This window comes from Oncorhynchus masou, chromosome 11, assembly GCF_036934945.1.
Source record: "Oncorhynchus masou masou isolate Uvic2021 chromosome 11, UVic_Omas_1.1, whole genome shotgun sequence".
NCBI lineage: Eukaryota > Metazoa > Chordata > Actinopteri > Salmoniformes > Salmonidae > Oncorhynchus > Oncorhynchus masou.
The window spans coordinates 3,920,519-3,946,795 of NC_088222.1; the positions used below are offsets into that span (position 1 = coordinate 3,920,519).

The 26,277-nt window shown below is 46.3% G+C and overlaps 1 protein-coding gene across 1 annotated transcript; it reads right to left on the reverse strand.

The window, feature by feature from the left end:
* Positions 1–5,456: 5,456 nt before the first annotated feature.
* On the reverse strand, positions 5,457–25,833 carry LOC135547894 (polypyrimidine tract-binding protein 3-like). Its single transcript, XM_064977104.1, has 3 exons — positions 25,764–25,833; positions 11,119–11,288; positions 5,457–5,606 (listed from the first exon to the last, which is right to left on the reverse strand). Exons 1-3 carry the CDS (start codon positions 25,786–25,788, stop codon positions 5,457–5,459), a joined length of 345 nt encoding a protein of 114 aa, XP_064833176.1. The 5' UTR covers positions 25,789–25,833.
* Between the last annotated feature and the right edge of the window lie 444 nt (positions 25,834–26,277).

The following is a 26,277-nucleotide window of genomic DNA, read 5'->3' on the forward strand; positions in this document are numbered from 1 at the left end:
GACCAGCCTGTTGCTGGAAAGGTCCTATCACAAACACAACAACTGACCACGGTGGACTAGACCAGCCTGTTGCTGGAAAGGTCCTATCACAAACACAACAACTGACCACGTTGGACTGGATGGACCAGCCTGTTGCTGGAAAGGTCCTATCACAAACACAACAACTGACCACGTTGGACTGGATGGACCAGCCTGTTATACACACCTCCTAAATGACAACATATTTCCTACACTACATAGTGCACTAGTTTTATTTCATATACAAGTACCAGTCAAAAGTTTTGGACACAACTTCTCATTCAAGGTTTTTTTGTGTGACTATTTTCTACATTGTAGAATATTATTGAAGATATCATAACTGAGAAATAACACATATGGAATCATGTAGTAACCAAAAAAAGTGTTAAACAAATCAAAATCTATTCTTTAAAGTAGCCACCCTTTGCCATGATGAAAGCTTTGCAACCAGCTTCACCTGGAATGCTTTCCCAACAGTCTTGGAGATGTTCCCACATATGCTGAGCACTTGTTGGCTGCTTTTCCTTTACTCTGTGGTCCAACTCATCCACACCGTCACAATTGGGTTGAGGTCGGGTAATTGTGGAAGCAAGGTCATCTGATACAGCACTCCATCACTTTCATTTGTAGTCAAATAGCCCTTACACAGCCTGGACGTGTGTTGGGTCATTGTCCTGTTCTAAACAAATGATTGTCCTACTAATCTCAAATTTGAAGATTTCCACCGGTCTAATGTCCATTGCTCGTATTTCTTGGCCCAATTAAGTCTCTTCTTCTTATTGGTGTCCTTTAGTAGAGGTTTCCTTGCAGCAATTCAACCATGAAGGCCTGATTCATGCAGTCTCCTTTGAACAGTTGATGTTGAGATGTGTCTGTTACTTGAACTCTGTGAAGCATTTATTTCGGCTACAATCTGAGGTGCAGTTAACTAATGAACTTATCCTCTGCAGCAGAGGTAACTCTGGGTCTTCCTTTCCCGTGGCGGTCCTCATGAGAGCCAGTTTCATCATAGCGCTTGATGGTTTTTGCGACTGCACTTGAAGAAACTTTAAAAGTTCCTAAAATGTTCTGTATTGACTGACCTTCATGTCTTAAAGTAATGATGGACTGTTGTTTCTCTTTGCTTATTTGAGCTGTTCTTGCCATAATATAGACTTAGTCTTTTATCAATTAGGACTATCTTCCAGTAGAGTGCCGGGGTGTTCTGGGGCCTGGCCTTCACAGTGAAGTCCTACACAGTCCCACCCGAATTAATCCACCTCTTATTACCATCATTATGATGCCATGGCTCTAGACACTATACATTTAGACAGAAACGCCCAGTATAACCAGGTGTTGCGTCACCTTGAAATTGACATTTTATTCCGAGAATTGCAGGGAAAGAGTACAATACCTTTTCATTGTGCAGCTTCGTTGCCCTGTGTGCTTGTTCGTTGAGCTGTAGATCCACTCAGTGTCCCTAAAAGTTTTCAAAAGCACCATTGCTTGTAAGTGCCCAGCCGTACTTTGGTGTCTCGTTGCTGCCTTGGTTAGACAACTCAGGTTTGCAAAGCCAGTGTGGATCCAAACACCAAATCGATCACTTGCAAATAATAGGCATTCCCAGCAGTACAGTTTGCAGTGCTTCTCGGAGCCTGTGAGTCATTGATAGCGCCCATAGTTGAAAGTGGCGAACGAACCCCTTTCCCGCCTGTGACAGGCTTTGTAGCGTCGGCGTCTACCTCTCCTGACAATGTCTAACTTTTCTTGAAAAGTTTGTCTTGAGAATGGCGTTATAATTATATCCTCGACCTAATCGATATCTTCTCCTTCCGCCATTGTGGGTTGAAAAAACAGCTTAGTAGTACGCAAATTAATTTGTTGATCAATTTCAGTTTCCTAGTTCTGAGACCTGCCCATATAGGACCTGCCTCTCAATATTGGTAATCCAATCAAAAGACGTGCAGGCACTACGCCTGCTAGCTGGCTCCTGTGTAACACTGGAGCCAGCCATCAGGCTTACAATAGCCAACTCTAAAGCTGATTGGTTGACACTAAATTTGAATTTCCATTCACTTTAAGCTACAAGCGCCCGCACTGTTGATTCTGAAGGCCCGAGGGAAGATTTCAGACCCCTGGCAACACATGATGGCTGAATATGATTGGATAAAAGATCTAACATAAAGACCAGCCCTCCAAATCTCAACCTGGGGCTGGAAGCAGTGCAACCAAGAGGAAAGCTATGAAATGAAGAGTATAACTCTTACTCTGGGGAATAATTTAATACATATTTGTGGGAAAATATATTTAAAAAAAATATATATTCTGATGATGTTTAGGCCAGCAGAGAAGGCCTTGCTGGCCCTGACGGCCCACCACTGTTATCTTTTGTATACCACCCCTACCTTGTCACACCACACAACTGATTGTCTCAAACGCATTAAGAAGGAAATAAATTCCACAAACTGCATTTTAACAAGGCACACCTGTTAGTAAAAATAAAGAAAAACCCTGAATGAGTAGGTGTGTCCAAACTTTTGACTGGTACTGTATATATATATTTTTACCTCTTTTCTCCCCAATTGGTAGTTACAGTCTTGTATGACTCGGGAGAGGCGAAGGTTGAGAGCCGTGCATCCTCCGAAATATGACCCTGTCAAACCGCACTGCCTCTTAACCTGAAGCCAGCTGCACCAATGTGTCGGAGGAAACACTGTATAACTGGATCGATCGAGCTTGCAGGTGCCCGGCCTGCCACAAGGGGTCGCTTAGAGCGCAATGGGACAACTGGCCAAACCCAACACTGTGCGCTGCCTCATGGGTCTCCTGGTCACAGCTGGCTGTGACACAGCCTGGGATTGAACCTGGGTCTGTGGTGACGCTGTTCAGGGCAGGGGCTATGTACTTAGACGCGCTGTGCCACTCGGGAGGCCACAGTGCACTAGTTTAGACCAGAGCCTAGAGCTAATGTAGTGCACGAGTTATGACCAGAGCTCTGGTGTAACGTAGTGTACTAGCTAGGGAATAAGGTGACATGCTGTTCAGGGCAGGGTATGTACTGTACATGCAGCAGACTGTGGACCTGATTGGTCAGGTTGGACTGTACATGCAGCAGACTGTGGACCTGATTGGTCAGGTTGGACTGTACATGCAGCAGACTGTGGACCTGATTGGTCAGGTTGGACTGTACATGCAGCAGACTGTGGATCTGATTGGTCAGGTTGGACTGTACATGCAGCAGACTGTGGACCTGATTGGTCAGGTTGGGCTGAACATACAGCAGACTGTGGACCTGATTGGTCAGGTTGGACTGTACATGCAGCAGACTGTGGACCTGATTGGTCAGGTTGGACTGTACATGCAGCAGACTGTGGACCTGATTGGTCAGGTTGGACTGTACATGCAGCAGACTGTGGACCTGATTGGTCAGGTTGGACTGTACATGCAGCAGACTGTGGACCTGATTGGTCAGGTTGGACTGTACATGCAGCAGACTGTGGACCTGATTGGTCAGGTTGGACTGTACATGCAGCAGACTGTGGACCTGATTGGTCAGGTTGGACTGTACATGCAGCAGACTGTGGACCTGATTGGTCAGGTTGGACTGAACATGCAGCAGACTGTGGACCTGATTGGTCAGGTTGGACTGAACATGCAGCAGACTGTGGACCTGATTGGTCAGGTTGGACTGTACATGCAGCAGACTGTGGACCTGATTGGTCAGGTTGGACTGTACATGCAGCAGACTGTGGACCTGATTGGTCAGGTTGGACTGTACATGCAGCAGACTGTGGACCTGATTGGTCAGGTTGGGCTGAACATGCAGCAGACTGTGGACCTGATTGGTCAGGTTGGGCTGAACATGCAGCAGACTGTGGACCTGATTGGTCAGGTTGGGCTGAACATGCAGCAGACTGTGGATCTGATTGGTCAGGTACATGCAGCAGGGCTGTACATGCAGCAGACTGTGGACCTGATTGTCATTGGGGTCTGAGAACCTGATTGGTCAGGGGACTGTACATGCAGCAGACTGTGGACCTGATTGGTCAGGTTGGGCTGTACATGCAGCAGACTGTGGACCTGATTGGTCAGGTTGGACTGTACATACAGCGAACCTGATTGGTCAGATTGGACTGTGCATGCAGCGAACCTGATTGGTCAGGTTTAGTATTTCATATTTTATTGGGATCCTCAATTACACTCTTCCTGGGGTCCAAACAGGAAACAAAACAACAAATAAAAAAGACCTGATAACACACATAGCAGCACATCATTTCCTGCCTCCCGTTCAGATACAGGAGCTGGTTCCTGTTCTACGAGCCGTTCCAGCTCCCACAAGTCAATGATTCATGCAAGGCCACCCATCTACACATTACCATCCATAATACAGTGGCAATTACAATACAAAATATATATCACATTGTCTGCGTGTCTCTTCAAGTCAAGGCTTGTGCACAAGGCCACCCACCCACATAATAAAGTGTAAATTACAACTCAAACATGGTCGTGTCTCTTCACAGTCCCTGTTGTGCAGTAAGGTGTTATTTAACAGGGTTTTTATCTGGTTTTATTGCTATCTTGAGCTACCTCGTTCGGCAGAGAGTTCCATGTAGTCATGACTCTATTTAATACTGTGTGTTTCCCAGCCTCTGTTCTGGACCTGGGGACTGGGAAGAGACCTCTGGTTGTATTGTTTTGTGTTGCCACAATCAACAGCCTGATCAACTCTATGTGAAGGAGATGTGTAGTGCTGCATGATGCAAATGGTGGTCACACCAGATACTGACTGGTTTTCTGATCCACACCCCCACAGTATCTGTGACCAACAGATGCATATCTGTGTTACCAGTCATGTGAAATTCATAGATTATGGCCTAATTTATTTGTTTAAAATGACCGATTTTCTTATATGAACTGAAAATTATATTTTTGATCAGTATACATGTGGTGGACTGAGTCCCTGATTTGTCAGGCTTTATGATACTCACTCCCTGATTGGTCAGGTTGTAATGTACATGCAGTGGATTCAGTCTATGATTGGTCAGGTTGGACTGTACTCAGCCCCTGATTGGTCAGGTTGGACTGTACTCACCCCTGATTGGTCAGGCTTTATGATAGTCACTCCCTGATTGGTTAGGTTGTAATGTACATGCAGTGGATTCAGTCTATGATTGGTCAGGTTGGACTGTACTCAGCCCCTGATTGGTCAGGTTGGACTGTACTCACCCCTGATTGGTCAGGCTTTATGATACTCACTCCCTGATTGGTTAGGTTGTAATGTACATGCAGTGGATTCAGTCTATGATTGGTCAGGTTGGACTGTACTCAGCCCCTGATTGGTCAGGTTGGACTGTACTCACCCCCTGATTGGGCAGGTTGTAATGTACATGCAGTAGATTCAGTCTATGATTGGTCAGGTTGGACTGTGCTCAGCCCCTGATTGGTCAGGTTGACTGTACTCACCCCTGATTGGGCAGGTTGTCTGTCTTGAGCTCGCGGTGGTTGGAGTACTGGATGTAGACTGGCTGGTTGCGTACGTGAGGTGTTGCTGTGGTGTAGTAGTTCACCATGGTGATCGCTGCCTCCTCTGAAGCCATTTCTATAAAAGCCTGGTTGGTTTGGGAGGGAACAACGAAGACACATACGTCAGACATGTACGCTTGTACAAGACAAAGCTACAGTGAAATAAATGTATATTAGTAGCAATAGAAATTTAGTCCGGGATTCAATCCGATAGCGATTTGGACAATGCGCCTTTGAAAGGTCCTTTATGTTTGCGCCGTCATATGCAGCGTTTACCGTGAATCTCCGCAAACTGTGGGAACATTGCCTTTAACATTTTCCAGCAGTGGGTTCAATCAGGGTCACAGAGTGTTTCTCCGTGGTCTTAAACACATCTACTTTGAAACAGAAGTATCCACCTCACACACATGGTAATGGGTTTAAAATACAGAAGACACCTGTACCATGGCAGATATATAGAGTTGACATGTATTACATTTTGAGTTTACATCCCAATATTACACTTTATATACAGTAACAGAAGACACCTGTACCATGGCAGATATATAGAGTTGACATGTATTACATTTTGAGTTTACATCCCAATATTACACTTTATATACAGTAACAGAAGACACCTGTACCATGGCAGATATATAGAGTTGACATGTATTACATTTTGAGTTTACATCCCAATATTACACTTTATATACAGTAACAGAAGACTGACATTTTGAACCCAGAGACCTAAAAATAGCTGTGCAGGACGCTCCCCATCCAACCTGACAGAGCTTGAGAGGATCTGCAGAGAAGAATGGGAGAAACTCCCCAAATACAGGTGTGCCAAGCTTGTAGCATCATACCCAAGAAGACTCAAGGCTGTAATCGCTGCCAAAGGTGCTTCAACAAAGTACTGAGTAAAGGGTCTGAATACTTATAATGTATTTCTGTTTTTTATTTATGTTTAATAAATTAGCTAAAATTTCTAAAAACATGTTTTCGCTTTGTCGTTAAGGGGTATTGTGTAGATTGACGAAAAAAGAAAAAAATGTAATCAATTGTAGAATAAGGCTGTAATGTAACAAAATGTGGAAAAGGTCAAGGGGTCTGAAAGCTTTCCGAATGCGATGTCTATTTTTAATATTTTTTATTTAAGTCTGATATGATTTTGCATAATCACACTTGCTCTATGCAGAAACAAAATGTACTGACATTTTTTAAATGTATTAATCGCACAAAGTCAAAGAACTACAAATCCTATACAGCGTATTCCTGCCCCGCGTTGTAACACTTCTTGGCTGGGGGCTGTGCGCAAGTCAAGAGCTGAGTGAGTGAGTTTTAGAAGCGCAGCGCACAGACATAAAAGTTGGTCTAATTTACTTGAAACTAAAGTCTACTGAAGTTAGACTTCTTTTCTTGTGTTTCTTGGCTATTTCCATTGTTTTATTCACGAGCTATGTTGTTTTTCTATGTTTGAGTTTCAACTGCGAGGGAAAAGAAGACAACGCTTCCACCAAAGATGTGTATAACTAAACCAAGATAGACCACAGCCCGTCGTTTCAAACGGGGGGGGGGAACAAGCAAGGAGGTGGGCAGAGCCAAGCACAAGCTAGCGGCCAAGCACAAGCTAGCGAGATACTATTGGCGCGTTGTAGCACATATTTGCATATTTCCGTTAGGGAACACCTACTCTGTGAAGTGCGCGCGTGCCATAACTCAATTCGCCTGTGCTCTACTTCTAAACAACTTTTTTTTTTTACTTAAAAAAGGGTCAAGTCTACAAAACGTAGTCCACTCTGTTCGTAACAGATTCTAGTTTTGGGAACAGAAAACTGTATGGAGTTCAAATGTTTTATCAATGAGAAAAGTAGAAGAATGCCGGCCAAAATCTCCTTCCATCTTCTCCCACTGCCGGCTATTTGGCTTCCTCTCACTACCATATTTGGTAGTGAGTGGAAACATCAAGGGATGCTTCAACATTTACACATCCAGTGAAATATCTGTCTCACTGTTCCATCTGTGCTTCTACCAGTCAGACTCAATCTCACAGGCACAAACAGGACTTGAGTCGCGTTACCCACGGTAACCCCGCCCTTAAAGGCAGGTAAAAAATGTTTGTCTCATCTGTGATATTTAGGTTAGACTCAAGTCACAGAAAATGAAATGAAACAATATACCACATTAATTATTACTACTGATACACAGCAGTTAGCCTCGTGGTTAGAGCTTTGGACTAGTAACCCAAAGGTTGCAAGATCAAATCCCTGAGCTGACAAGATACAAATCTGTTGTTCAGCCCCTGAACAAGGCAGTTAACCTCCTGTTTCCCAGTAGGCTGTCAATGAAAATAAGATGTTTTTTCTCAACTGACCTGCATGGTTAAATAAAGGTAAAAAAATATATATATATTGTTTAGGAATTAAGAAACATTACAAAGCATGCTCATCATTTTTGTGTAATTGTTATGGGGAAAACATATGCTGGCTGGTAGATTTTTAAATCAGTGTCTGGTGGACCGAAGAGTTACTTTTATTTCTGCCTGTCACTCAGTCAGAGCCTGCAGCACAGAGCAAATATGGATGTTCTTCTGCCGAAAGAGAGTCAAAAAAGAGAGCAGGTTGATCAGGTTGAACACGAGCAGGAAGTAGTGAATGAGAGGGCAGAACAGGAAGTAGTGAATGAGAGGGCAGAATAGGAAGTAGTGAAAGAGAGGGCAGAACAGGAAGTAGTGAATGAGCGGGCAGAACAGGAAGTAGTGAATGAGCGGGCAGAACAGGAAGTAGTGAATGAGCGGGCAGAACAGGAAGTTGTGAATGAGAGAGCCGAGCAGGCAGAAAGTCAAAGTGCAGCAGAGTTAGCCACAGGTTTGTGCAGGGTTGGTGGTAGCTAACTAGCTAGTCTCGTCACTTGTTCTCAACTTGCCTACCTGGTTAAATAAAGGTGAAATAAAATAAGGGTTGTTGGTAGCTAACTAGCTAGCATAGGGGTTGTTGGTAGCAAACTAGCTAGTCTCCTCAGCATAAGGGTTGGTGGCAGCTAACTAGCTTGTCTCCCTCAGCATAAGGGTTGTTGGTAGCTAACTAGCTTGTCTCCCTCAGCATAAGGGTTGGTGGTAGCTAACTAGCAGGTCTCCCTCAGCATAAGGGTTGGTGGTAGCTAACTAGCTTGTCTCCCTCAGCATAAGGGTTGGTGGTAGCTAACTAGCAGGTCTCCCTCAGCATAAGGGTTGGTGGTAGCTAACTAGCTTGTCTCCCTCAGCATAAGGGTTGGTGGTAGCTAACTAGCTTGTCTCCCTCAGCATAAGGGTTGGTGGTAGCTAACTAGCTTGTCTCCCTCAGCATAAGGGTTGGTGGTAGCTAACTAGCTAGTCTCCCTCAGCATAAGGATTGTTGGTAGCTAACTAGCTAGTCTCCCTCAGCATAAGGGTTGGTGGTAGCTAACTAGCTAGTCTCCCTCAGCATAAGGGTTGGTGGTAGCTAACTAGCTTGTCTCCCTCAGCATAAGGATTGGTGGTAGCTAACTAGCTTGTCTCCCTCAGCATAAGGGTTGGTGGTAGCTAACTAGCTAGTCTCCCTCAGCATAAGGATTGTTGGTAGCTAACTAGCTAGTCTCCCTCAGCATAAGGGTTGGTGGTAGCTAACTAGCTAGTCTCCCTCAGCATAAGGGTTGGTGGTAGCTAACTAGCTTGTCTCCCTCAGCATAAGGATTGGTGGTAGCTAACTAGCTAGTCTCCCTCAGCATAAGGATTGTTGGTAGCTAACTAGCTAGTCTCCTCAGCATAAGGGTTGGTGGTAGCTAACTAGCTAGTCTCCCTCAGCATAAGGATTGTTGGTAGCTAACTAGCTAGTCTCCCTCAGCATAAGGGTTGGTGGTAGCTAACTAGCTAGTCTCCCTCAGCATAAGGATTGTTGGTAGCTAACTAGCTAGTCTCCCTCAGCATAAGGGTTGGTGGTAGCTAACTAGCTAGTCTCCCTCAGCATAAGGATTGTTGGTAGCTAACTAGCTAGTCTCCCTCAGCATAAGGGTTGGTGGTAGCTAACTAGCTTGTCTCCCTCAGCATAAGGATTGTTGGTAGCTTTGGACTAGTCACCGAAAGGTTGCAAGTTCAAATCCCTGAGCTGACAAGGTACCTGTCATTCTGCCCCTGAACAGGCAGTCAACCCATGATAGACCGTCATTGAAAATAAGAATTTGTTCTTAACTGACTTGCCTAGTTAAATAAAATAAGGGTTGTTTGTAGCTAACTAGCTAGTCTCCTCAACAGAAGGGGGCTAATGCTAGCATTAGCACTCTGCATTCTTAAGCTACTGGGTGTCAGCCTGTGTTTAGGATGTTGATACAAGTCATTATATTAGGAAAATCAGTTTATTTCCAGCAAGTGAATTTGATGGGTTTTGGTTCTGTAGCTAGCTTGGCAAGCTAGCCACTCTGGTAGCTACTGGCTTGCTAGCTAGCTGAGACCGAAGAGATGTGAGAACGTTTTTCTTTTGCTGACTGAAGCACATATCCCCCTCATAAGTTTACAGCCAAAGGGATGTTTGCTAATGAGTTCAGTGACCCTTGTCCCTGTTGCATAAGACATGTGAAGATACCTAAATCTCCCTCACGTATTATTACGTTTAACCTACAGAGGATGCCCCCTTTGATCTAATCCATGTCTTCAAATCCTAGAAACACCCATAGTCACAATGTTATAAATGTTAACATCTACAATGTCCTTTTGTTTTCATTAATTCCAATGGAAGTTTTACACCTTTTTAAGAGACACAACTATGGGGGAAATTAAACTTGTGTTGTACTGAATAAGACTCATTCTCAGCTCCACTGACACATTATGCTGGGAGTCCACTGCGTTTCTTTTGATACCTAAAAGAACCAATCAAGCCAGACAAATTGGACAAGATAATTTATGTATCAGAGTATTTAGTAAATAGAATCGTTCTATTCTTGTGTAAATATCACATTTCCATTTGAATGTGAAAGGGGGTCCTTGAGTAGAATGTGGGGAAGCAGGGGGAGACAGGAAGAGGCAGGGAGAGACAGGGGGAGACAGGAAGAGGCAGGGAGAGACAGGGGGAGAGGGAGAGGCAGGGAGAGACAGGGGGAGGCAGGGAGAGACAGGGGGAGGCAAGGAGAGACAGGGGAGGCAGGAAGAGGCATTGGAGAGACAGGGGGAGGCAGGAAGAGGCAGGGAGAGACAGGGGAGGCAGGGAGAGACAGGGGGAGGCAGGAAGAGACAGGGGGAGGCAGGGAGAGACAGGGGGAGGCAGGGAGAGACAGGGGAGGCAGGGAGAGACAGGGGGAGGCAGGAAGAGACAGGGGGAGGCAGGGAGAGACAGGGGAGGCAGGAAGAGGCAGGGAGAGACAGGGGGAGGCAGGGAGAGACAGGGGAGGCAGGAAGAGGCAGGGAGAGACAGGGGGAGGCAGGGGGAGGCAGGGAGAGAGGGAGAGGCAGGGGGAAGCAGGTAGAGGCAGGGGTCGGTAGAGGAAGGCAGGGAGAGGCAGGGGAAGAACAAGTGAAGGTAGAGGAAGACCAGGCTTCCAATAGGGCCCTGGTCAAAATTACTGCACTACATAGGGCCTATAAGTTGCACTACTTGGGACGCAACCTGTTCTTACCTGGTTTTTCCCTTTGAGCATCAACAGGTTAGTGACTCTACCGAAAGGGACTCCTAGAGAGATGAGCTCAGCCTCAGACACCTCGATGGGAACCTTGCGGACGTGGAGCACTCGGGAAGGACCACAGGGAGAACGATCTCCTTTAAACTGTCTGCTATCGTTGCCATTAGCTGTATGGTGGGAGTGAGGGGGTAGAGGGGGAGAGGGGGCAGAGCAGAGAGAGATGGAGAGGGGGTGAGAGAGAGAGAGAGAGAGGAAGAGCGAGATAAAGAGAGAGAGAGAGAGAGAGAGAGAGAGAGAGGAAGAGAGGAAAGAGAGAGAGAGAGAGAGAGAGAGAGAGAGAGAGAGAGAGAGAGGGAGAGAGAGAGAGAGGGAGAGAGAGAGAGAGAGAGGGAGAGAGAGAGAGAGAGAGAGAGAGAGAGAGGGAGAGAGAGAGAGGGAGAAGGGGAGAGAGAGGAAGAGAGAGAGAGAGAGACAGAGAGGAAGAGAGAGAGAGAGAGAAAGAGAGAGAGAGAGAGAGAGAGGAAGAGAGAGATAGAGAGAGAGAGAGAGAGAGAGAGAGAGGAAGAGGGGAAGAAAGAACAGCAGTCAGTAAAGTCACAGTTTAAAACCTCTTCTGGAAATGAGGATACAGTCTGAGGAAACACTTTAAGGAAATGGTTGATTAGGCACCGAACTAACAACATTATGTGTTACGCAGCCTGGCCAGCCAAGCAGAGCTCCTTAACATTGTGTGTTACGCAGCCTGGCCAGCCAAGCAGAGCTCCTTAACATTGTGTGTTACGCAGCCTGGCCAGCCAAGCAGAGCTCCTTAACATTGTGTGTTACGCAGCCTGGCCAGCCAAGCAGGGCTCCTTAACATTGTGTGTTACGCAGCCTGGCCAGCCAAGCAGGGCTCCTTAACATTGCGTGTTACGCAGCCTGGCCAGCCAAGCAGGGCTCCTTAACATTGTGTGTTACGCAGCCTGGCCAGCCAAGCAGGGCTCCTTAACATTGTGTGTTACGCAGCCTGGCCAGCCAAGCAGGGCTCCTTAACATTGTGTGTTACGCAGCCTGGCGAGCCAAGCAGGGCTCCTTAACATTGTGTGTTACGCAGCCTGGCCAGCCAAGCAGGGCTCCTTAACATTGTGTGTTACGCAGCCTGGCCAGCCAAGCAGGGCTCCTTAACATTGTGTGTTACGCAGCCTGGCCAGCCAAGCATGGCTCCTTAACATTGTGTGTTACGCAGCCTGGCCAGCCAAGCAGACTCCTTAACATTGTGTGTTACGCAGCCTGGCCAGCCAAGCAGGGCTCCTTAACATTGTGTGTTACGCAGCCTGGCCAGCCAAGCAGGGCTCCTTAACATTGTGTGTTACGCAGCCTGGCCAGCCAAGCAGGGCTCCTTAACATTGTGTGTTACGCAGCCTGGCCAGCCAAGCAGGGCTCCTTAACATTGTGTGTTACGCAGCCTGGCCAGCCAAGCAGGGCTCCTTAACATTATGTGTTACGCAGCCTGGCCAGCCAAGCAGGGCTCCTTAACATTGTGTGTTACGCAGCCTGGCCAGCCAAGCAGGGCTCCTTAACATTATGTGTTACGCAGCCTGGCCAGCCAAGCAGGGCTCCTTAACATTGTGTGTTACGCAGCCTGGCCAGCCAAGCAGTGCTCCTATGGAAGCCTTGTCATTGTTCCTCTAAACAAACAGGAACATTCCCAGCACAAGGCAAACTATGGACACACCCACCCTGTCTACCATCCTTCTTCCATTAAATGACAAAGAGAGCACGGAGGGAGAGAGAAACAGGGAGACAGAGAGGAACAGGGAGACAGAGAGGAACAGGGAGCCAGAGAGAAAAACAGGGAGACAGAGAGGAACAGGGAGACAGAGAGAAAAACAGGGAGACAGAGAGAAACAGGGAGAGAGAGAAAAACAGGGAGACAGAGAGAAACAGGGAGACAGAGAAGAACAGGAGACAGAGAGAAACAGGGAGTCAGAGAGGAACAGGGAGACAGAGAGAAACAGGGAGACAGAGAAGAACAGGGAGACAGAGAGAAACAGGGAGGCAGAGAAGAACAGGGAGACAGAGAGGAACAGGGACACAGAGAGGAACAGGGAGACAGAGAGGAACAGGGAGACAGAGAGAAACAGGGAGACAGAGAGCAACAGGGAGACAGAGAGAAACAGGGAGACAGAGAGGAACAGGGAGCCAGAGAGGAACAGGGAGACAGAGAGAAACAGGGAGACAGATAGGAACAGGGAGACAGAGAGGAACTGAGATAGAGAGGAACAGGGAGACAGAGAGGAACAGGGAGACAGAGGGACAGAGAGGAACAGGGACACAGAGAGAAACAGGGAAACAGAGAGAAACAGGGAGACAGAGAGCAACAGGAGACAGAGAGCAACAGGGAGACAGAGAGGAACAGGGAGACAGAGAGAAACAGGGAGACAGAGAGGAACAGGGAGCCAGAGAGTGACAGGGAGCCAGAGAGGAACAGGGAGACAGAGAGTGACAGGGAGACAGAGAGGAACAGGGAGACAGAGAGAAACGGAGATAGAGAGGAACAGGGAGACAGAGAGGAACAGGGAGACAGAGGGACAGAGAGGAACAGGGACACAGAGAGAAACAGGGAAACAGAGAGGAACAGGGAGCCAGAGAGGAACAGGGAGCCAGAGAGGAACAGGGAGACAGAGAGAAACGGAGATAGAGAGGAACAGGGAGACAAAGAGAAACAGGGAGACAGAGGGACAGAGAGAAACAGGGACACAGAGAGAAACAGGGAGACCGAGAGAAACAGGGAGACAGAGAGAAACAGGGAGACAGAGAGAAACTGGGAGACAGAGAGAAACAGGGAGACAGAGAGAAACAGGGAGACAGAGAGGAACAGGGACACAGAGAGAAACAGGTACCTGGAACCCAAAAGGGTTTTCCCATGGGGAACAGCTGAAGAACCCTTTTGGGAGAAAGAAATCCTGCGTGTGCTGGTATACTCCTGTTCTGTCTGTATGGATGTCTGGGCCTGTCTTCACTGTGGGTGTAGCTGTGTGGGGGCCTAATTGCTGCTTCCAGATATATTATTATTGGTGTTGGTTGTGTCGGTGGCAGCAAACCTGCTTATGTTCATGATGACATGATGATGAGTATTGTATTTCCACCGCTAGCTGGCTAAATAAGACCTGTCCTTATTGCCTGGGGAGGAACTTTGAGACAAGCGGCGTTTTCTAAAAATGGGACCTTATGGTCCCTGGTCCTAAGTTTGATTTTATTTTTATTTCACCTTTATTTAACCAGGTAGTCAAGTTGAGAACAAGTTCTCATTTACAACTGTGACCTGGCCAAGATAAAGCAAAGCAGTTCGACACAGACAACAACACAGAGTTACACATGGAGTAAAACAAACATACAATCAATAATACAGTAGAAACATCTATATACAGTGTGTGAAAAAAGAGTGGCATTTGGGATGCTGTCTGCTCTGTTGGTTAGTAGCAAGTTGACTTAGTCTGTTTTTAAATGTTTGCACTTGCTGCTTGGGATCTGAGTAGCTCCGATGAACTGGTCCCACCCACAGCACCTGGCCTACAGCAGAGCCTGGACCTGCTAGAGCAGTACTGCCAGACCTGGGCCCTGGCCGTAAACCCCCACAGCACCTGGCCTACAGCAGAGCCTGGACCTGCTAGAGCAGTACTGCCAGACCTGGGCCCTGGCCGTAAACCCCCACAGCACCTGGCCTACAGCAGAGCCTGGACCTGCTAGAGCAGTACTGCCAGACCTGGGCCCTGGCAGTAAACCCCCACAGCACCTGGCCTACAGCAGAGCCTGGACCTGCTAGAGCAGTACTGCCAGACCTGGGCCCTGGCAGTAAACCCCCACAGCACATGGCCTACAGCAGAGCCTGGACCTGCTAGAGCAGTACTGCCAGACCTGGGCCCTGGCCGTAAACCCCCACAGCACATGGCCTACAGCAGAGCCTGGACCTGCTAGAGCAGTACTGCCAGACCTGGGCCCTGGCAGTAAACCCCCACCGCACATGGCCTACAGCAGAGCCTGGACCTGCTGGAGCAGTACTGCCAGACCTGGGCCCTGGCAGTAAACCCCCCAAAAATACTAAAAATAATGATTTTTCTAGAGAGACTAGAGAGAGAGAGACGAGAGAGAGAGAGGCTAGAGAGAGAGAGAGACAAGAGAGAGAGAGAGACAAGAGAGAGAGACTTAATTAATATAATAGAGAGACTAGAGAGAGAGAGAGAGAGAGAGAGACTAGAGAGAGAGAGACTAGAGAGAGAGAGACTAGAGAGAGAGAGAGAGAGAGAGAGAGCGAGAGAGAGACTTCATTAATATAATAGAGAGACTAGAGAGAGAAGGAGAGGCTAGAGAGAGAGAGAGACTAGAGAGAGAGAGACTAGAGAGAGAGAGAGAGACTAGAGAAAATTAATTAATAGAATAGAGATAGAGAGAGAGACTAGAGAGAGACTAGAGAGAGAGATTAGAGAGAGAGAGACTAGAGCGAGAGAGAGACGAGAGAGAGACTTAATTAATAGAATAGAGAGAGACTAGAGCGAGAGAGAGAGAGACTAGGGAGAGACTAGAGAGAGAGAGACTAGAGAGAGAGAGAGAGAGAGAGAGACGTAATTAATATAATAGAGACTAGAGAGAGAGACGAGAGAGAGAGAGACTAGAGAGAGAGAGACAAGAGACAAGAGAGAGAGACTAGAGAGAGAGAGAGACTAGAGAGAGAGAGACTTAATTAATATAATAGAGAGACTAGAGAGAGAGAGACTAGAGAGAGAGAGAGACTAGAGCGAGAGAGAGAGACTAGAGAGAGAGAGACTAGAGCGAGAGAGAGAGAGACTGCGCAACAGGCCCAACCCCCATCCTGCAACCTAAGAGGTATGTATCAGATGCTCAACATGCTCTGTTCACACCTACTGTAATGGTCCGGGCATGAACCACACAAAAACAACACTAGACACGTTGGAACACAAAGCTTTAATATCTCATCCTGGAATATACAAGGTCAGAGGCCATCTGCCTTTGGCCTAAAGAGCAGGAACCCAGACTTCATCAAAGAAATCGGCAATACAGACATTGTCATCCTACAAGAAACCTGGTATAGAGGAGATGGACCCACTGGTTGTCCTCTAGGTTACAGAGAGCTGGTAGTCCCATCCACCAAACTACCAGGTGGGTGGTATAGGAGATGGACCCACTGGTTGCCCTCTAGGTTACAGAGAGCTGGTAGTCCCATCCACCACACTACCAGGTGGGTGGTATAGAGGAGATGGACCCACTGGTTGTCCTCTAGGTTACAGAGAGCTGGTAGTCCCATCCACCAAACTACCAGGTGGGTGGTATAGAGGAGATAGACCCACTGGTTGTCCTCTAGGTTACAGAGAGCTGGTAGTCCTATCCACCAAACTATCAGGTGGGTGGTATAGAGGAGATAGACCCACTGGTTGTCCTCTAGGTTACAGAGAGCTGGTAGTCCCATCCACCAAACTACCAGGTGGGTGGTATAGAGGAGATAGACCCACTGGTTGTCCTCTAGGTTACAGAGAGCTGGTAGTCCTATCCACCACACTACCAGGTGGGTGGTATAGATGAGATGAACCCACTGGTTGTCCTCTCGGTTACAGAGAGCTGGTAGTCCCATCCACCACACTACCAGGTGGGTGGTATAGAGGAGATGGACACACTGGTTGCCCTCTAGGTTACAGAGAGCTGGTAGTCCCATCCACCACACTACCAGGTGGGTGGTATAGAGGAGACAGACCCACTGGTTGTCCTCTAGGTTACAGAGAGCTGGTAGTCCCATCCACCACACTACCAGGTGGGTGGTATAGAGGAGATGGACCCACTGGTTGCCCTCTAGGTTACAGAGAGCTGGTAGTCCCATCCACCACACTACCAGGTGGGTGGTATAGAGGAGATGGACCCACTGGTTGTCCTCTAGGTAACAGAGAGCTGGTAGTCCCATCCACCACACTACCAGGTGGGTGGTATAGAGGAGATGGACCCACTGGTTGTCCTCTAGGTTACAGAGAGCTGGTAGTCCCATCCACCACACTACCAGGTGGGTGGTATAGAGGAGATGGACCCACTGGTTGCCCTCTAGGTTACAGAGAGCTGGTAGTCCCATCCACCACACTACCAGGTGGGTGGTATAGAGGAGATGGACCCAATGGTTGCCCTGGTTACAGAGAGCTGGTAGTCCCATCCACCACACTACCAGGTGGGTGGTATAGAGGAGATGGACCCACTGGTTGCCCTCTAGGTTACAGAGAGCTGGTAGTCCCATCCACCACACTACCAGGTGGGTGGTATAGAGGAGATGGACCCACTGGTTGCCCTCTAGGTTACAGAGAGCTGATAGACCCATCCACCACACTACCAGGTGGGTGGTATAGAGGAGACGGACCACCTGGTTGCCCTCTAGCCTGTTAAGGCTCGGGACAATACTGCCCCCTTTGGATGAATTGCGTGCCCATAGTAAACTGGAAAGAAATCTGTCCAAAATTGCTAATATATGCATATAATAATTATTATTGAATAGAAAACACTCTAAAGCTTCTAAAACCGTTTGAATTATGTCTGTATGTATAGCAGAACTGGGATGAGTTTCTATGTCTTCCGCGAGATGTCTTCTATCAGTAGAGAGTTTAATTGTGCAAATCCCGCGAGCTTTGACCCTTTGGCAAAATACTGGGTGTCGCGAGAAAATACTTTCAGAGCGCCCTTTGTTCCATCTTGCTCGAGAAGAGTACAGTTTGTCCGGTCGATTTGAGAATTGTTTTGTACGTTAATAACATCCTAAAGCTTGATTCTGCACTTAGTTTAGTTTAGTCAACATATAATATGTAATTTTGAAGTTTTGATGCGCAACTGTTCGGGACCAGAAGTCATTTTTTGTGCATTTCAGCTGAAAGTGGTTACATATGCTAATACAAAGACACACAACTTGAAACCAAATGCTGTTTTGGGTAAGTATGACTCCTTCCACTACATTCTGATCAAAGACCATCAAAGGTAAGGGAATATTTATGTTGTAATTTTGTGTTTCTGTTGACTCCAACATAGCGGAGAAATATTGCTTACGTCTGAGCGCCGCCTCAGATTATTGAATAGTGAACGAATTCTGTAACGTTAAAAATAAATGTGACAAAGCGATTGCATTAAGAAGCAGTGTATCTTTCTAACTATATGTAGAACATGTATATTTAGTCAAAGTTTATGATGTGTATTGCTGTTATCTGGCGTTATCTGGCGGAGCTATCTATAATTTCTCCGGACATTTTTTTGCATTTTCTGAACATGGCGTCAATGTCAACGGAGATTTATGGATATAAATTGCATATTATTGAAAAAAACATAAATAAATAAATGTACTGTGTAACATATGTGATATGTTTTCGCCGTAAAACATTTTAGAAATCTGACTCACTGGGTAGATGAACAAGGTGTTTATCTTTCATTTGAGCTATTGGACTTGTTAATGTGTGGAGGTTAAATATTTCTAAGAATATTTTTGCATTCCATGTGCCACGGTTTGAGTTGAGGGGGTGTGGTTCCCCTTGGGGAACCTGTAGCGTGAACACGCTAGGTTACAGAGAGCTGGTAGTCCCATCCACCACACTACCAGGTGTGAAACAGGGAAGAGACTCAGGGGGTATGCCAATTTGCTATAGAGCAGACCTAACTCACTCTATTAAATTAATTAAAACAGGAACATTTTACATCTGGCTAGAAATTAATAAGGAAATGGTCTCAACAGAGAAAAATGTCCTCCTGTGTGCTACCTATATCCCCCCACTAGAATCCCCATACTTTAATGAAGACAGCTTCTCCATCCTTGAGGGGGAAATCAATCATTTCCAGGCCCAGGGACATGTACGAGTCTGTGATGACCTAAATGTCAGAACCGGACAAGAACCTGACACCCTCAGCACACAGGGGGACAAACACCTGCCTGGAGGTGACAGCATTTCCTCCCCAATATGCCCCCCTAGGCACAACTATGACAACATAACCAACAAAAACAGGTCACAACTCCTGCAGCTCTGTTTCACACTGGGTCTGTACATAGTCAATGGTAGGCTTCGAGGGGACTCCTATGGTAGGTACACCTATAGCTCATCTCTTGGCTGTAGTACTGTAGACTACTTTATCACTGACCTCAACCCAGAGTCTCTCAGAGCTTTCAGTCAGCCCACTGACACCCCTATCAGATCAAAGCAAAATCACAGTCTACTTGAACAGAGCAATACTCAATCATGAGGCATCAAAGCCAAAGGAGCTGAATAATAATTAAGAAATGCTGTAGATGTAAGGAAAGTAGAGTGGAAATCTACCTAAACAACTTCCTGGACAAAACGTTCCACTGTAATAGTGAAGGTGTAAACTTGACAGTAGTAAACCTAAACAGTATATTTGACCTCTTAGCTTCCCTATCAAATCTAAAAATCTCAAATAGAAAACCGAAGAAAATGAACAACAATGACAAATGGTTTGATGAAGAATGCAAAACACGGAACCCAAACCGGCTGATATTTAGTCAGTCAGTCAGTCAGTCAGTCAGTCAGTCAGTCAGTCAGTCAGTTAGTCAGTCAGTCAGTCAGTCAGTCAGTCAGTCAGTCAGTCAGTCAGTCAGTCAGTCAGTCAGTCAGGAAACCATACTGATATTTAGTCAGTCAGGAAACCATACTGATATTTAGTCAGTCAGGAAACCATACTGATATTTAGTCAGTCAGGAAACCATACTGATATTTAGTCAGTCAGGAAACCATACTGATATTTAGTCAGTCAGGAAACCATAATGATATTTAGTCAGTCAGGAAACCATACTGATATTTAGTCAGTCAGGAAACCATACTGATATTTAGTCAGTCAGGAAACCATAATGATATTTAGTCAGTCAGGAAACCATACTGATATTTAGTCAGTCAGGAAACCATACTGATATTTAGTCAGTCAGGAAACCATACTGATATTTAGTCAGTCAGGAAACCATACTGATATTTAGTCAGTCAGGAAACCATAATGATATTTAGTCAGTCAGGAAACCATACTGATATTTAGTCAGTCAGGAAACCATACTGATATTTAGTCAGTCAGGAAACCATACTGATATTTAGTCAGTCAGGAAACCATACTGATATTTAGTCAGTCAGGAAACCATACTGATATTTAGTCAGTCAGGAAACCAGAATGATATTTAGTCAGTCAGGAAACCATACTGATATTTAGTCAGTCAGGAAACCATAATGATATTCAGTCAGTCAGAAAACCATACTGATATTCAGTCAGTCAGTCAGTCAGTCAGTCAGAAAACCAGACTGATATTCAGTCAGTCAGGAAACCAGAATGATATTTAGTCAGTCAGTCAGTCAGTCAGTCAGTCAGAAAACCATACTGATATTTAGTCAGTCAGTCAGTCAGTCAGTCAGTCAGTCAGTCAGTCAGGAAACCATACTGATATTTAGTCAGTCAGGAAACCATACTGATATTTAGTCAGTCAGTCAGTCAGTCAGTCAGAAAACCATACTGATATTCAGTCAGTCAGTCAGTCAGTCAGTCAGAAAACCAGACTGATATTCAGTCAGTCAGGAAACCAGAATGATATTTAGTCAGTCAGTCAGTCAGGGGACCAGACTGATATTTAGTCAGTCAGTCAGTCAGGAAACCAGACTGATATTTAGTCAGTCAGAAAACCAGACTGATATTTAGTCAGTCAGTCAGAAAACCAGACTGATATTTAGTCAGTCAGTCAGTCAGGGGACTGATTTATAATCAGTCAGGCTGTGTATAGACTGGCTCCTAACCTGTCTGTGTATAGACTGGCTCCTAACCTGTCTGTGTGTAGACTGGCTCCTAACCTGTCTGTGTGTAGACTGGCTCCTAACCTGTCTGTGTATAGACTGGCTCCTAACCTGTCTGTGTATAGACTGGCTCCTAACCTGTCTGTGTGTAGACTGGCTCCTAACCTGTCTGTGTGTAGACTGGCTCCTAACCTGTCTGTGTGTAGACTGGCTCCTAACCTGTCTGTGTGTAGACTGGCTCCTAACCTGTCTGTGTATAGACTGGCTCCTAACCTGTCTGTGTGTAGACTGGCTCCTAACCTGTCTGTGTGTAGACTGGCTCCTAACCTGTCTGTGTGTAGACTGGCTCCTAACCTGTCTGCGTATAGACTGGCTCCTAACCTGTCTGTGTGTAGACTGGCTCCTAACCTGTCTGTGTGTAGACTGGCTCCTAACCTGTCTGTGTATAGACTGGCTCCTAACCTGTCTGTGTGTAGACTGGCTCCTAACCTGTCTGTGTATAGACTGGCTCCTAACCTGTCTGTGTGTAGACTGGCTCCTAACCTGTCTGTGTGTAGACTGGCTCCTAACCTGTCTGTGTATAGACTGGGTCCTAACCTGTCTGTGTATAGACTGGCTCCTAACCTGTCTGTGTATAGACTGGCTCCTAACCTGTCTGTGTGTAGACTGGCTCCTAACCTGTCTGTGTGTAGACTGGCTCCTAACCTGTCTGCGTATAGATTGGCTCCTAACCTGTCTGTGTGTAGACTGGCTCCTAACCTGTCTGCGTATAGACTGGCTCCTAACCTGTCTGTGTATAGACTGGCTCCTAACCTGTCTGTGTGTAGACTGGCTCCTAACCTGTCTGCGTATAGACTGGCTCCTAACCTGTCTGCGTGTAGACTGGCTCCAAACCTGTCTGTGTGTAGACTGGCTCCTAACCTGTCTGCGTATAGACTGGCTCCTAACCTGTCTGCGTGTAGACTGGCTCCTAACCTGTCTGTGTGTAGACTGGCTCCTAACCTGTCTGTGTGTAGACTGGCTCCTAACCTGTCTGTGTGTAGACTGGCTCCTAACCTGTCTGTGTATAGACTGGCTCCTAACCTGTCTGTGTGTAGACTGGCTCCTAACCTGTCTGTGTATAGACTGGCTCCTAACCTGTCTGTGTATAGACTGGCTCCTAACCTGTCTGTGTATAGACTGGCTCCTAACCTGTCTGTGTATAGACTGGCTCCTAACCTGTCTGTGTATAGACTGGCTCCTAACCTGTCTGTGTGTAGACTGGCTCCTAACCTGTCTGTGTGTAGACTGGCTCCTAACCTGTCTGTGTGTAGACTGGCTCCTAACCTGTCTGTGTATAGACTGGCTCCTAACCTGTCTGTGTGTAGACTGGCTCCTAACCTGTCTGTGTGTAGACTGGCTCCTAACCTGTCTGTGTGTAGACTGGCTCCTAACCTGTCTGTGTGTAGACTGGCTCCTAACCTGTCTGTGTATAGACTGGCTCCTAACCTGTCTGTGTGTAGACTCGCTCCTAACCTGTCTGTGTGTAGACTGGCTCCTAACCTGCATGTGTGTAGACTGGCTCCTAACCTGTCTGTGTATAGACTGGCTCCTAACCTGTCTGTGTATAGACTGGCTCCTAACCTGTCTGTGTGTAGACTGGCTCCTAACCTGTCTGTGTATAGACTGGCTCCTAACCTGTCTGTGTGTAGACTGGCTCCTAACCTGTCTGTGTGTAGACTGGCTCCTAACCTGTCTGTGTATAGACTGGCTCCTAACCTGTCTGCGTATAGACTGGCTCCTAACCTGTCTGTGTATAGACTGGCTCCTAACCTGTCTGTGTGTAGACTGGCTCCTAACCTGTCTGTGTGTAGACTGGCTCCTAACCTGTCTGTGTATAGACTGGCTCCTAACCTGTCTGTGTGTAGACTGGCTCCTAACCTGTCTGTGTGTAGACTGGCTCCTAACCTGTCTGTGTGTAGACTGGCTCCTAACCTGTCTGTGTGTAGACTGGCTCCTAACCTGTCTGTGTGTAGACTGGCTCCTAACCTGTCTGTGTGTAGACTGGCTCCTAACCTGTCTGTGTATAGACTGGCTCCTAACCTGTCTGCCACAAGGCTGTAAAGACTGTCAAAGTTAATTTATTAGCGAGTCAACAGTGCCACCATGCAAATGATAAGCAAACAGTCTCAACCCACTAACTCACACAGCAAACAGTCTCAACTCACTAACTCACACAGCAAACAGTCTCAACTCACTAACTCACACAGCAAACAGTCTCAACTCACTAACTCACACAGCAACCAGTCTCAACTCACTAACTCACACAGCAAACAGTCTCAACTCACTAACTCACACAGCAAACAGTCTCAACTCACTAACTCACACAGCAAACAGTCTCAACTCACTAACTCACACAGCAAACAGTCTCAACTCACTAACTCACACAGCAAACAGTCTCAACTCACTAACTCACACAGCAAACAGTCTCAACTCACTAACTCATACAGCAAACAGTCTCAACTCACTAACTCATACAACAAACAGTCTCAACTCACTAACTCACACAGCAAACAGTCTCAACTCACTAACTCACACAGCAAACAGTCTCAACTCACTAACTCATACAACAAACAGTCTCAACTCACTAACTCATACAGCAAACAGTCTCAACTCACTAACTCACACAGCAAACAGTCTCAACTCACTAACTCACACAGCAAACAGTCTGAACTCACACAGCAAACAGTCTCAACTCACTAACTCATACAGCAAACAGTCTCAACTCACTAACTCACACAGCAAACAGTCTCAACTCACTAACTCACACAGCAAACGGTCTCAACTCACTAACTCATACAACAAACAGTCTCAACTCACTAACTCATACAGCAAACAGTCTCAACTCACTCACACAGCAAACAGTCTCAACTCACTAACTCACACAGCAAACAGTCTGAACTCACACAGCAAACAGTCTCAACTCACTAACTCATACAGCAAACAGTCTCAACTCACTAACTCATACAGCAAACAGTCTCAACTCACTAACTCATACACAAAAACAGTCTCAACTCACTAACTCACACAGCAAACAGTCTCAACTCACTAACTCACACAGCAAACAGTCTCAACTCACTAACTCACACAGCAAACAGTCTCAACTCACTAACTCACACAGCAAACAGTCTCAACTCACTAACTCATACACAAAAACAGTCTCAACTCACTAACTCACACAGCAAACAGTCTCAACTCACTAACTCACACAGCAAACGGTCTCAACTCACTAACTCACACAGCAAACAGTCTCAACTCACTAACTCATACAACAAACAGTCTCAACCCACTAACTCACACAGCAAACAGTCTCAACTCACTAACTCATACACAAAAACAGTCTCAACTCACTAACTCACACAGCAAACAGTCTCACTCACTAACTCACACAGCAAACAGTCTCACTCACTAACTCACACAGCAAACAGTCTCACTCACTAACTCACACAGCAAACAGTCTCAACTCACTAACTCACACAGCAAACAGTCTCAACTCACTAATTCACACAGCAAACAGTCTCAACCCACTAACTCACACAGCAAACAGTCTCAACCCACTAACTCACACAGCAAACAGTCTCAACCCACTAACTCACACAGCAAACAGTCTCAACTCACTAACTCACACAGCAAACAGTCTCAACCCACTAACTCACACAGCAAACAGTCTCAACTCACTAACTCACACAGCAAACAGTCTCAACTCACTAACTCACACAGCAAACAGTCTCAACTCACTAACTCACACAGCAAACAGTCTCAACTCACTAACTCACACAGCAAACAGTCTCAACTCACTAATTCACACAGCAAACAGTCTCAACCCACTAACTCACACAGCAAACAGTCTCAACCCACTAACTCACACAGCAAACAGTCTCAACCCACTAACTCACACAGCAAACAGTCTCAACTCACTAACTCACACAGCAAACAGTCTCAACTCACTAACTCACACAGCAAACAGTCTCAACTCACTAACTCATACAGCAACCAGTCTCAACTCACTAACTCACACAGCAAACAGTCTCAACTCACTAACTCACACAGCAAACAGTCTCAACTCACTAACTCATACAGCAAACAGTCTCAACTCACTAACTCACACAGCAAACAGTCTCAACTCACTAACTCACACAGCAAACAGTCTCAACTCACTAACTCACACAGCAACCAGTCTCAACTCACTAACTCACACAGCAAACAGTCTCAACTCACTAACTCACACAGCAAACAGTCTCAACTCACTAACTCACACAGCAAACAGTCTCAACTCACTAACTCATACAGCAAACAGTCTCAACTCAGAGAGAGAGCGTCCTAGAGGTCTGACAGAGAGAGTCCTAGAGGTCTGACAGAGAGAGTCCTAGAGGTCTGACAGAGAGAGTCCTAGAGGTCTGACAGAGAGAGTCCTAGAGGTCTGACAGAGAGCGTCCTAGAGGTCTGACAGAGAGCGTCCTAGAGGTCTGACAGAGAGCGTCCTAGATGACTGACAGAGAGCGTCCTAGATGACTGACAGAGAGAGTCCTAGAGGTCTGACAGAGAGAGTCCTAGAGGTCTGACAGAGAGAGTCCTAGAGGTATGACAGAGAGAGTCCTAGAGGTCTGACAGAGAGAGTCCTAGAGGTATGACAGAGAGAGTCCTAGAGGTCTGACAGAGAGAGTCCTAGAGGTCTGACAGAGAGAGTCCTAGAGGTCTGACAGAGAGCGTCCTAGAGGTCTGACAGAGAGCGTCCTAGATGACTGACAGAGAGAGTCCTAGAGGTATGACAGAGAGAGTGTGTGCGTGTGTGTATTCCTTAGCATAAAGACGTACCTGTGGATGGAGTAGAAGTGCTCATGGTAGAATGGCCGTAGAGGACAGCAGAAGAAAGAGGCTTTTCAGATCCCTGTTGACAGACAGGACAGAGACATTAGGTAACTGTTACTCCCTGCTGACAGACAGGACAGAGACATTAGGTAACTGTTACTCCCTGCTGACAGACAGGACAGAGACATTAGGTAACTGTTACTCCCTGCTGACAGACAGGACAGAGACATTAGGTAACTGTTACTCCCTGCTGACAGACAGGACAGAGACATTAGGTAACTGTTACTCCCTGCTGACAGACAGGACAGAGACATTAGGTAACTGTTACTCCCTGCTGACAGACAGGACAGAGACATTAGGTAACTGTTACTCCCTGCTGACAGACAGGACAGAGACATTAATACTATAGAGACTGGTGGACTAATAGTATAGAGACTGATGGACTAATAGTATAGAGACTGATGGACTAATAGTATAGAGACTGATGAACTAATAGTATAGAGACTGATGAACTAGAGAC

Coding starts and splice junctions, on each gene's coding strand:
- LOC135547894 (XM_064977104.1), bottom strand. CDS start 25,788: ATGAGCACTTCTACTCCATCCACAG. Junction 11,289..25,763: donor CACTTCTACTCCATCCACAG/GTACGTCTTTAT, acceptor CCCACCATACAG/CTAATGGCAACGATAGCAGA. Junction 5,607..11,118: donor TGCTCAAAGGGAAAAACCAG/GTAAGAACAGGT, acceptor CAAACCAACCAG/GCTTTTATAGAAATGGCTTC.